Source organism: Clupea harengus, unplaced genomic scaffold, assembly GCF_900700415.2.
Source record: "Clupea harengus unplaced genomic scaffold, Ch_v2.0.2, whole genome shotgun sequence".
NCBI lineage: Eukaryota > Metazoa > Chordata > Actinopteri > Clupeiformes > Clupeidae > Clupea > Clupea harengus.
Window position 1 is genome coordinate 1 of NW_024880769.1, and position 11,284 is coordinate 11,284.

General features: G+C 44.1%; 2 protein-coding genes across 2 annotated transcripts; one reads left to right on the forward strand and one right to left on the reverse strand.

Moving 5' to 3' along the window:
- Positions 1-6: 6 nt before the first annotated feature.
- LOC122132602 (golgin subfamily A member 1-like) lies at positions 7-3,422 on the forward strand. The gene is made up of 3 exons (XM_042707271.1): positions 7-235; positions 512-598; positions 1,298-3,422. The coding sequence occupies exons 1-3, from the start codon at positions 47-49 to the stop codon at positions 1,406-1,408; spliced, it is 387 nt and encodes a 128-aa protein (XP_042563205.1). The 5' UTR covers positions 7-46; the 3' UTR covers positions 1,409-3,422.
- Positions 3,423-6,648: 3,226 nt separating this feature from the next.
- LOC122132603 (actin-related protein 2/3 complex subunit 5-like protein) lies at positions 6,649-10,181 on the reverse strand. The gene is made up of 4 exons (XM_042707272.1): positions 9,745-10,181; positions 8,102-8,174; positions 7,727-7,903; positions 6,649-7,295 (listed from the first exon to the last, which is right to left on the reverse strand). Exons 1-4 carry the CDS (start codon positions 9,882-9,884, stop codon positions 7,233-7,235), a joined length of 453 nt encoding a protein of 150 aa, XP_042563206.1. The 5' UTR covers positions 9,885-10,181; the 3' UTR covers positions 6,649-7,232.
- Between the last annotated feature and the right edge of the window lie 1,103 nt (positions 10,182-11,284).

An 11,284-nucleotide genomic window follows, 5' to 3' on the forward strand; every position in this document is an offset into this window, starting at 1 on the left:
CAAAGAGAAGGTCCTGGAAGGCCGAGGGGACAGGCTGGAGAGGCAGATGGACAGACCCAGCACAGAGGCCTCTGGCTCAGCCATGGCTCCCACTCTAGCCCCAGGCCCCAGCTATGCCTCTGGGTCATCGGGCACCACTGTTATCAACAGCTCTGACCTAACGGACTCGCGGGAGATCAACTTCGAGTACCTCAAACACGTGGTGCTCAAGTTCATGTCCTGCAGAGAGGCAGAGGTGAGACTGATGATTTCTGTCTGTTACCATAGAAACTCAAGTTGGATCTCTGCTGAAAGACTGTGTCCATTTTGCGCATCTATTTCTGTCTTTTTTTTTGTTTGTGTTTCTTTATTGTTATTTTCTTCTTAGTCAGTCAATGAGACATGCATGCTGAAAGCATTCTGAACTGCACTTACATCAATACTACTGTATAAGTAATATATGCCCCCCCGGCCTCTCTTTCCTCTGCCTCTCTTCTTCTCTGCATCTCTTTTTCTCTGCCTCCATCTGCAGGCGTTCCACCTTATAAGGGCTGTGTCAGTCCTGCTGCATTTCAGTCCAGAGGAAGAGGCCATGCTGAAACAGACACTTGAATACAAGGTAGCGTTGGTGTGTGTCTGTGTGTGTGTGTGTGTGTGTCAGTGTGATAGTGTTAGGGTTATTTTGTGTGTATTCCAATGCGTTCATGGAATCATCAACCAAAGCATGTAATTGCCAAGGAAAGCGTTTCCTGAAAGCATTGTTGAACAACTATCATTAACATGATAACATTCATTCAACATTCATCTTTGAACACTCCTCTCTCTCTGTCTATCTCTCGCTCTCTCTCTCTCTTCCATGATTATCATGGTGGTTGCTCCACGACGCTTTAGAGAAACGCAGTCCAAAATGAGAGAGCCACACAAAAATGTCAGTCACATGTAATATTTCAGTGAACGGTTCCATCCAGCTAGAATTAAAAAGGAGTTTGGGACCATGCCAAGGAACTATGACCATTCACTCTCTTTGCAGTAGACCTAGAAAAAAAAAAAATCAGTGACTGGCTGTTTATTCACATACACTGCCTGACAGTCATGAGTCAATCTGTTGGCATGGGGGAAATACATCTCGCTAATTTGGGACCTCATTTGATAAGGAAATAATGTTGCGTCATGAAATCTACCCTGGATGTAAAAAAAAAACCAATGTGAATTATTTGACATTTCTAATAAAATTGAAAAACATCAAATAATATTTAAATAAATGTTTTATTTTTAAATATTTGTATTAAATAAAATATTGCTGTTTCTCTCCTCTTAGATGTCATGGTTTGGCTCCAAGCCCTCTCCCAAAGGCACCATCCGCCCTTCCATCTCCGCATCCTCCAACTCCGCATCCATCATGTCCGCATCCCCCAACCACTGGAGCTGAGATGAAGAGAGAGCAGTCAGGAGGACGATGGAGGGATGGAGGGATACAGGGATACAGGGACAGAGACAAGGATGGATGAACGGAGAGTTTCCCCTTGCAGCTTTATAAGTCTGGCATCTGCCCTGTGGGGTCTTCTGAGTGTTTGTTGAACACCTCTGAAAGACTGGCCAACCTGTTGTCCTAACTTCTTTTTTTTCCTTTGTTTTTTTTTTGGTTTGTTTCTTAATTACATCTAAGAAGAGAGGAGAAAGCGGAGACCCGCCAGATCTACCAGAACACTAAACCTTTTCTGTTATTTATTTTGATTTAATTTGCGGTGATTTCGTTGGGAGTAAATGCAATCAGGTGTAAGCCGGCTCACCTGCCTGATGCAGAGGCCCTTCTTAGTTTTGCCTTCATTTCAAGATTTTTTTTATTCTCTCTTCCTAATATTTCCCGTCTGCTATACGCTCTCCGCTTCGGTCCTGCATTTGCTGCTTCTGGGGTGCGGAATTGCCTTGAAGACTGCCTTTCTCAGGACCCTGGGGTTCAAAGGCACACACACACACACACACCACATGGGAACTAAAAAAACTCAACATGGGCAGAGAACCTTCTTTTTTCCTCAACCAGGAGCGAGTGTCTAGCCTACCCTTGGAAACTAACATCCTATTTTGGCCGGCCTTTGTGTATCTGTACATAACAATACATTCCATATGACTATTTATATATGAATGAGTGTATATAAACGTCAGAGAGAATGATTTATAAATCACTAGATGTATATGGTTTTTTTTTTGTTCCCCCTATTGCCTATGTCTGGTCTGTAAATGCAGTATTTTACATCATGTGTCTGTATAGAGGGGTGTGTGTGTGTGTGTGTGTGTGAGAGAGAGAGAGAGAGAGAGAGAGTGTGTGTGTGTGTGCGTATGTCTACACTAAATACAGGCTTTTTGGCGAGAGAATAGAATCTAAACGTCATTTTAATTGGCTGTGGTTTGTGCGAGTATGCATGCCTTACTTCGAGTGTCCGGGGATCTGTAAAAGACCAGCACAGCGATCAGCTCAAAGCCTTACGTGGCCAGGTGAAACCAATCAGACATCTTCATCCATCAGATATGAGAGGCTTTATTACCAAGTCAACTAGCATATGCCGCTAATCCCCGTGAACTCAATGTGCTAACAGACTGCTATGGTACATGAAGAACTATCATGACATCCAGATGGGTTAAAACTACCTCTCGTTTCACGTGTATGATGTTGTCAGTGCTATTCTTGCTGAGACTGTGCTAGTGTTTGTTCAGGCGAAGCGTGTTGTTATGTGACGGAAAAGTTTTATAATTGACTGGGAGGAGAGCTGTGCTTCGTGGTAAATGGTCTCATGTTCCTCATGTATGTAGCGTATTATGGAGATGACCGTCAAAAGACTAAAACTGAAACCCGGTACCACCAGGCTTCTTTTCTTTCTGGTTGTATTTTCCTTAGAAAAGATGATCTCTTTCTATAGAAAATGCAGAAGCATAAACAGGAAAACTGGTATGTTGTGACAAACTGTAAAAAAAAAAAAAGCACCAAGTTCAATGACAAAAGAACTGATGTTGTTGAAAAAAAGGCTGAACTGTAAACTGAAGTCTGTTTGTGGCACCTAGTTTATATCAAAAAGAACCAATGCTGTATTGTTGAACAGAAAACTCGTCTCATCCAACTGCACAAGCGTGAAGCTAACAATTTGCTGAGAATGACTGCAATTTTTTAAATAAAAAAGCTCACGGCATCCTAGCAATTACCACAACCCCACTAAATCATCATGGTTTATGACTGTCTGTGTCCAATTGAGTCCTTATCATATCAAATGCCACTACAAATGTCTGCAAATGGCTTTCTTTCTCTTTACGTTGGTCTTCAACATGTGTGGGTGTAGATTTCAATCTTTAAGTATTGATGCTCAATGCAATTTATTTTCTGCCCAGGGGCAGGTTTGTAGATATACCATCATCATCTTGGGTTTGATTAAAGAGATGTTTTTAATCCTCAAGTGCTTCCTTTTGATGTGTCTCTATGCTTGTGGGAGTCTGATCTAGTGGCGTACGTTCATGAAGGGAAACAATGATGACCCACTTTTTCAACATATATGGCACTTTATGGGCCTCATTTATAAAATGTTGCGTAGAAGCCATCCTTCATTTGAGCTAAGAACTTTTCTGAAATGATCGTAGGTGTGATTCAGAGAAAACGAACGTATGCACAAAAAAAGTGTACGCCAATCCTTCAATTATAAATCACAAATGATCGTGCAATTGTGCGCACCTGAATGTTCTCACATATCCGCCCTCAAAACGCCCCCCTAATGAATTTAATGAGCATATCAATTGAGTGCATTCTCAAGGCACAAACTCTCGGTGACAATGGCAAGTAAGAAAGAAACGTGTAAGAAAAATTATAGGGAGGCCCAAATCAATTTTCTGCTGAGGGAGGTGCAGATGCGGGCCAAGTTTGGAAACCTGTCTGGTGGCGTAATGCCAAAATCTAAGTATTTGGCCTGGCAAGGTGTTACCCAGGCTGTAAACGAGGTTGAGGGGCATCAAAGGACCCTGCCGGAGGTTAAAAAGAAATGGGCTGATTTAAAATTACACTCGAAAAAGCGCATTGCACAGCACATGTCGAAGTTGAGGGAGACAGGGGGTGGTGGAGCCACATCAACTCTCAGTCCAGAAAATGAGCGACTATGCTCCATAATTGGAGAGGATGCAGTAAAGGGTGTGCATGAGGAGGTCGATACGGACCTTTGGTCTGCAGGAGGTTCAGAAGGTATGTGATATTTGGTTTGGTCAAGTAAGTTTTGCTTATTGAATAATGAAACACTGTTGTAATTCTACACGTTTATTGGTGCAGACGAACAACCCATTCGAAGAGCTGGACATGGGAGTAGACGTGTCTTCGAAGCACCAGCAGCCGCACCTGCGGCACGAGCAGCACCAGAAGACGCATCTGCGGCAGCAGCACCTGCTGCACCAGCATCGGGGCCTCGCCGGCCATCACCAGCTTCCTCTTCGGCCCATCATGGGAGGGTATTATCTGAGCCCGTCCTACAGACACAGGGGGGCTTAAATCAGTCTGTTGGTGAGGTTGTTGCCGAAATTCGGGAAGTGCGGCATGCTCTGGTTCAAATGAACCAAACTCGTCCGCTATTCCGGGTTCTTTGAACAAACTAACTAAATAAAACATTGTGAAGAAAATGTGAACATGTGTGCATTTATTCTTATCAACATGATTTACCTGTTGGTATAGTTGGTGAATCAGCTCCCGTCTTCTCAGCGCAGTGTTGTGCGTGTTCCAGCCAGCGGGGATGGGAGGGTGGTCATCTTGGTCCATGCGCATTTCGTATTCTGCTAGCTCTATGCCGTGGCTTACACAGATGTTGTGTAGCACACAACAGGCTAGGATGACCTGGCAAACCTTTTCGGGGTTTTATAGTAGACTCCCTCCCGATGCATCCAAACATCGCCACCTTCCCTTCAGCATGCCTATGCTGCGCTCCACTACCGACCGCGCACGGGCATGTGCTGTATGGGCTTCCTCGGCTGTTTGAGTGTGCACAATCGGGGTGAGAAGCCATGGCTTCAGAGGATAACCTCGGTCACCTGTTGGCGTAGAAATGATAAGGTTAGGCTACCTTAAGCACGCTCTAAAAAGCAAGAACCAAATTAGGCTACAATTTTGTAAGTGTTTACCTGGAAGCCAGCCGTCTCTGCCTGCTCCAGCCTCCAGTCGGTTCCCAACACTGCAATTACGCACGACGAAGGAGTCGTGCGTCTACCCTGGCCAGCGCGCAGCAGCGTTCAGGATCCCCATATGAGTATCACAAATGAGCTGCACATTTATTGAATTGAAGTTTTTCCTGTTAATATAGATGTACTCGTTCACATGTGGAGCATGGCAACATGAGTGCAGTCTAGCGCACCGATCACGTTTGGGAACCCTGTTTTATGCAGGAAATCCTATTTCACACTTCGCTGTTCCTGGGCACTGTATGGAAATGTAATAAACTGCGGACATAGACGGATAATACCGCGAAGAACATCGGACAACATTCTGCTTACCGATGACTGGGATATACCCGACGGTTCCCTCCAATTCTCGTGTGGACACGTTCCTCGTAGCAGGGACCCTAAGACCAGACAAAACCTTGAACCTGACGGTATGGCCTGGTTGCATCTGGTAACCCTGCTTATCAGCCATGCATCATCCTGTGCCAAAACGTCTGCGCGAACACGAAATACCCGTTCTCTCCTTATTGCCCGGCTTGCAATATCCTCTAACACCAATGCAGCCATATCTCCCTACTGAAAACTACGAACTATCAGACTTTGTATAGGCCTAATAGATTGAGCGAAATGTTTTACACGTGTGGAATTAAAATGAATACCTATTAGACGTGTCAATTATTGACATGTATCAATTATTCAAATAGTTTTATGGATTTTATTGAGCGAAAATGTGGCCGTGGTGGTGGTGACGATGATGAAAGAGTCCAAAATTCCTGCAGTACTCCAGTATTGCCACAAGGAAATATGCTTACGCCAAGTTGCAACCTGACGTGGAGATACGTACTTTGCTACGTCAAAGATGTTTTCATAAATCTGTACTTTTACGTGGATTTGAATCGTACGGACACTCTAAGATCCAATCGGTGCGTAAGAACGTTTTATAAATGAGGCCCGATGTGTCATGAATTGACCTATGCTGCCACTGGTAACCAGTGTGTTCACGCTGATTCTGGTCGAGCTATCCATTATTTCTCATCAGTTGTGCCCCAGTTCTACTGCAGAACTGTCCATTTACTACATTTGGTTGTAAATCCTCCCTATTCGTATCTAATGGACAGATAAGATGGGAATGGTAACCACCTAATTTATGTTGCTCTCTTTTATTATCTGTTGACTTGAATGAGCTGTTATCTTAGTGTCCATAGTCAAGACAGTTTATGCCACTTCTACTAAATACAATGTAGTTGGGGCACTGCGTCAGCACATCAAAAGAACAGAAATGGGATCACTTAATAGAAACCACGAATGACAGTATCCATGAGATTTATTGCACCAGGCATTCACAATATCTTCCCCCTGTGCCTAGTATAACCCCATTCAAATCCAACTCACATTACATGGAAAAAACATCCACCACCTCAGAAACTACTGATCTAGTATTTAAGCCACTTTTCTCTCTCCACTGAGATCCTGGTCGGAGGGTGAAATGGAGCACTGAACAGCGTTCCCTGCATCAGAGGCATCTTCGCGTAGAGTACATCCAGTCGGGTGGGTTGCAGCGCCTCCTTGTGGTAGCTGAGGAAGCAGTGGCACATTCAAGGAGGTCCCTGAGCTGGGTGTTCTCTTTCCAGCTCTCTGTCAGTCAGCCGGTCTCTTTTTTATTTTTTTTTTGTTTTATCCCTACTCACCACCTGAACGGAAAAGGCTGGGAACGCACCCACAGTTTGGTCAAATAACTCAAAAGAGGTAATCAACTGTTCACATTAAATACAACAGCCACAGACGTTGCCCTTCCCACCCCTCCCCAACACACCCCGTCCATACCCCACACCCTCCCATCTTTGTCTCTCCCACCCCTTTTATATTTTTAATTAAAAAAAATATAGATATATAACAGTGTTCTGTTCATGACTCCAGAGAGTCTTGAGTGATGTATGATCTACATCACGGAGCTCTGGAGCTGAGCGGTTGCCTGGGAGACAGAAGACGTGTGGTGGGCCCCGCAGGTAGATCTCCATACAGATGCAGTCACTACAGAGGATCCTGTAGACCCCCTGCTGCACGGGGGCGCTGCGTGCTCAGACTGTTTTCCTTGCACTAAGAACACGCATGATGCAGCCCACACCTCCTGCAGCAAATGCCTGAGAGAGAGAGAGAGAGAGGAACACAGATGATGTTAGACAAGGTGGAACGCAAAGATGAGAAACAGAGAATGAGAAAAAAATCTGAGTACGGCAAGTCTCCATATAGACTTTGACTGCAGAAAGACATATGCACTCAATATTTTTATGTGAACTGCAACAACAGGAGCATGACCTCAACCGCAGAGTGCTAGTCTCGCAGAACTCGACATATATTACAATTTACGTCTGTGAACAACCATGGATGAACTGGGTCTAAACCTGGGTGAGAACAATGTGTGTTTTCTGCATTTGAAAAAGTCTAAATTAATCTTTCTAATTCTGAACGCAGGGCTCAAAGTAGTGGCGCATATACACAGTAAACAGCAAAGGTGAGTGTTGAGGTGCCTTTGTGTAGTTGGGGGACCAACATCTGTCAAATAAGGGCCCACCTTCTCGTGCCACTGCAGTAGGACAGCACTGCTGTTGTCTGAGGGCTTCTCAAAGCCCCTGTAGATGTACTTCATCAGCAGGTCAACGCCATTTCTGTCCAGAGACTTCACAGCTGCCTCGATCTCACTGCTCTTGAAAGAGGTGAGCACTTTCAACACTACAGCCTGGGCCCTCTCCTAGAGACAGAGAGGAAGGGATGGCATGAGAGAGGAATTGAGAGAGAGAGAGAGAATTGAGACTGGTGCTGGCTTGTAATACCAGGATTGAATTATTATTCCTACTCAGAAGAAATGCTGCACTTCGGCACTGAGAAGAGTTAGCTAGATTTAATATATCAATGCTAATTAGCTGGCTTTATATTTCAAGACTCTCACCTTGACTGCTGCATTCTTCGAGTTGATTGGCGGGTTCTTGAGCACCAGGGTAAGGGCTGCCAGCATGTCCCCTGTGCATTACCACTGGTTAAGGAATGATCTGGGTATTTTCTTTTGAAACCAAACTTAGTGAAGAAAGAAGACATGAAATATTGAAAAAGACAACCAGCAGGCCCACACACTTGCACTGCTGACCAGCAATAATGTAATGAGCTATCTTTACTATTTTGTCTTACCCGCAACCATGTCTTATTCACACACACTGATGAGAGTCAGAGGAGATTTTTGATGTATTCTAACTGTGACTAAATAAGTCTCTTTCACAGAACACTATGGTGAGTGGGCCGTCTGGTCATCCAGTGAGTCATGCTCAACTGGGGACTTCCCATATCCCAACACAGACAATCTTCAAGGAAAATCTCCAGTCAGTCACACATCAAAGTTGCCCCTTTTCTCCCACAACACAAGAGTCAAAGCAGCTTTGATAATTTTGCTGGCAGCCAAACATCACAGGACCTCCTCAAAATACACAAGCTCGGTTCCTGAGTTGTATAACCATTTAATCAGTGTTAGCTTTTTTTATGTCAATATGTAGGCCACATTAGTCTTTCCTCCTATTGTTGATGTCTTGATAAGTCGAGCAAATGCATGGGCCACTTAGGTAAGCAACTGAAGAGCCCACTTGCACCGGTGCCGACAAATAACCTCTGTAAACGTCTACCATGGGTGCAGCAGAACATAAGAGAGGACAATCCTATGTCTGTGACTGTGTGTCGTAGGCTAACTGAACAAAGAACAATTCATTAAAAGACAATGACATGCTGGCGTCGAATTCAGCGGAGAACGGACCTGGCCCCGCACTGAGTAGCGCCATTGTGTGCACAGTGAGTTTTATTTGACCATAAACAAGAGTCTGTTAACGTTTCAACCAGGTCTTACAACAGCGGAGGCCGAGAGAGGGGAAGGCCTCGAGATTTTTACTGCTGCCAAAGGGCGGAAGAGAGAAACCACGGGGAAATAATTTAGCCTCCCTCCTCAACGCTAGGCAGTCATGAGGTTGATTGAAAGGAACGCGCATATATAGATCACCGTGATGACATGACTTCAGCCTCGCGGAATGCCGCCGGGGCATTCCACTACGCTCCAAACTGCAGGGAGAGGTCGAGCGCTGGCATGTCAGCCACAGGCACCGGTTCAATTAAGGCTACTCAATGAGTAACAAGAATGCGCTCAAATATTAGGCTGCGTCTGATTTATTGATTACTTTTGGCATAGGTTACGTGCCATTTCATTTCTCTTCCACATAGACTGATGAATCCCACGCAAGGTAAGCTCGTGGTGAAATCTAGTAGCCTACACCATGAGCAATAAGACTTAACGAAATGTGATTTTTTTTTTTGTGCACACCACCCCAAGGCATATCAGTTATTCTCTATGTATTATCAATTACCCATCTTTAACGTAGAGGACTACAAATGCCTAATTCAAATGAATTTATGTGAGGACAACCGTACATATAATTTACTTCTCAATATGAGCAGACATCTCTGAGCAGTCACCTATAATTTGCTGATAGACACTGCCAAAGCTATTGTCAGAAGCTAGCAAATAATCTAAGAGATACACACATTCTCAAAGGATATTGCCTGATGAGGTTATCCACTTCGGCGGCATCGGGTCCTTGCTGTTCGGCCGACTCCTCTTGATCGTCCACAAATTTATTCTCGTCGTATTCGTCTATATCGACTCGCCTGAACCGGGACGATAGCGTGTTTTGGGCCATAAGGACAGGAGTCTCGGTAGAGACGCGTCTGACTGACGATTAGGGATGAAAATCTGATGCTATCCGTTCAGACGTGCAGCAGTCCAACCTCGCCCAGAAAAGACTGTCCCTGTAGATGGAAGGCTGTCTTGCAATTCCACTATGCAGCGTCTAGCTAACGCTAAGCTCGAGAGCTACTAACACCTGCCATGTCGTTGAGAGGGTGCAACTGTTACCTCCGTCTGCGTACAGTCATCACTGAGTGCATTCCTGCAGAGCGGACAAAATCTGACTGTAGCGGAAGCGGAACTGAGCTAATTGTGACAATGTGGAACAATGTTTCCGTTTCCCGTTCATTACAATTTACACTGTGCTAGATTCCAAAAACTGTCTGCAGTTACACGTAAGAAGAGTTGTGGTTATTCCCATTTTATAAATACATTTTTGGTGCAAAATTGTTATAATCTACTTGTCTACACTATGTTAGGCGTGCTTTGCCTGATCTGTAGACTAAATCCCTTTGGCATTTATACCATTTACTTGCTGCGCTTTATTTGGTTGTAGACATGTTTTAAATAGACTAAGGCTTTCAGTAGGCCTGATTTAAGATCTATCATCTATCATAATTTTTGGTTAATCATATTTCCTATTGATCTGTTAAAAAAATGATAAAGTACTGTCTTAAAAATCCTACAGAGGTCGCTACAGACAAGTTCAATAAGACAAAGTGCCCCCACACACACACATACACACACACACACACACACACACACATACACACACCAATGCCACCACCAGATATCCATGCAGTTTTTATTAAAAAAAGAATGTGCTGACAACGTGCATCCATATTTTACATGATTAATGATTCTGTATATCTTGTGTGCAAACTGCTTCAGTTGTCTAGGAAGCTGCAAAAAATTAAATGCCTCTCCTGTCTATGGCTACAGCTATAACAGTAACTCTTAATTTTATGAAAACATGTGAGAGGTTTCACATAACCATTTAATGCTGGTGCACTCTGAATCTAAACTTTAGCTGACATCTAACTACACTGAGTGTTATTAAGTTTTAACACCACTTTTGCGATAGTCTCCACTATCAACAAAATATATCGGCCATCCATTGACATTTTTTGTATCTATATTGGCATAGACTTTCCTTCCTTACAACTCATCTTGGCGGGATTCCCCCTCAACACAGAATATCTCCCTCCGAGTGTCTCTAACATGGCCTGCCTCAAGCATGTTTTGATGTTTCCCTAACTCTGCTGTTCCAGCACTTGGGCTCCGTGTGCCAGTGGCTCTCGACCCCCTGCCTCCCTGTGCATCCGGCAGATGAAATAAATGAAATTACCTGCTGCTTCTCTTTTGTGACAGAGAGCGGGGCTTTGATTAGATCTAGCATTATTGAACCAAATA

Bases quoted from the DNA above. Each gene is read 5' to 3' on its own strand.
- LOC122132603 (XM_042707272.1), bottom strand. From the start codon at position 9,884: ATGGCCCAAAACACGCTATCGTCCCGGTTCAGGCGAGTCGATATAGAC. The intron at 8,175-9,744 runs ATATCCTTTGAG...GTGGTAATGCAC, and splicing joins GTGGATAACCTCATCAGGCA to AGGGGACATGCTGGCAGCCC. The intron at 7,296-7,726 runs GTGGGCCCTTAT...TCTCTCTCTCAG, and splicing joins TACTGCAGTGGCACGAGAAG to GCATTTGCTGCAGGAGGTGT.
- LOC122132602 (XM_042707271.1), top strand. From the start codon at position 47: ATGGACAGACCCAGCACAGAGGCCTCTGGCTCAGCCATGGCTCCCACT. The intron at 236-511 runs GTGAGACTGATG...CTCCATCTGCAG, and splicing joins TGTCCTGCAGAGAGGCAGAG to GCGTTCCACCTTATAAGGGC. The intron at 599-1,297 runs GTAGCGTTGGTG...CTCTCCTCTTAG, and splicing joins AACAGACACTTGAATACAAG to ATGTCATGGTTTGGCTCCAA.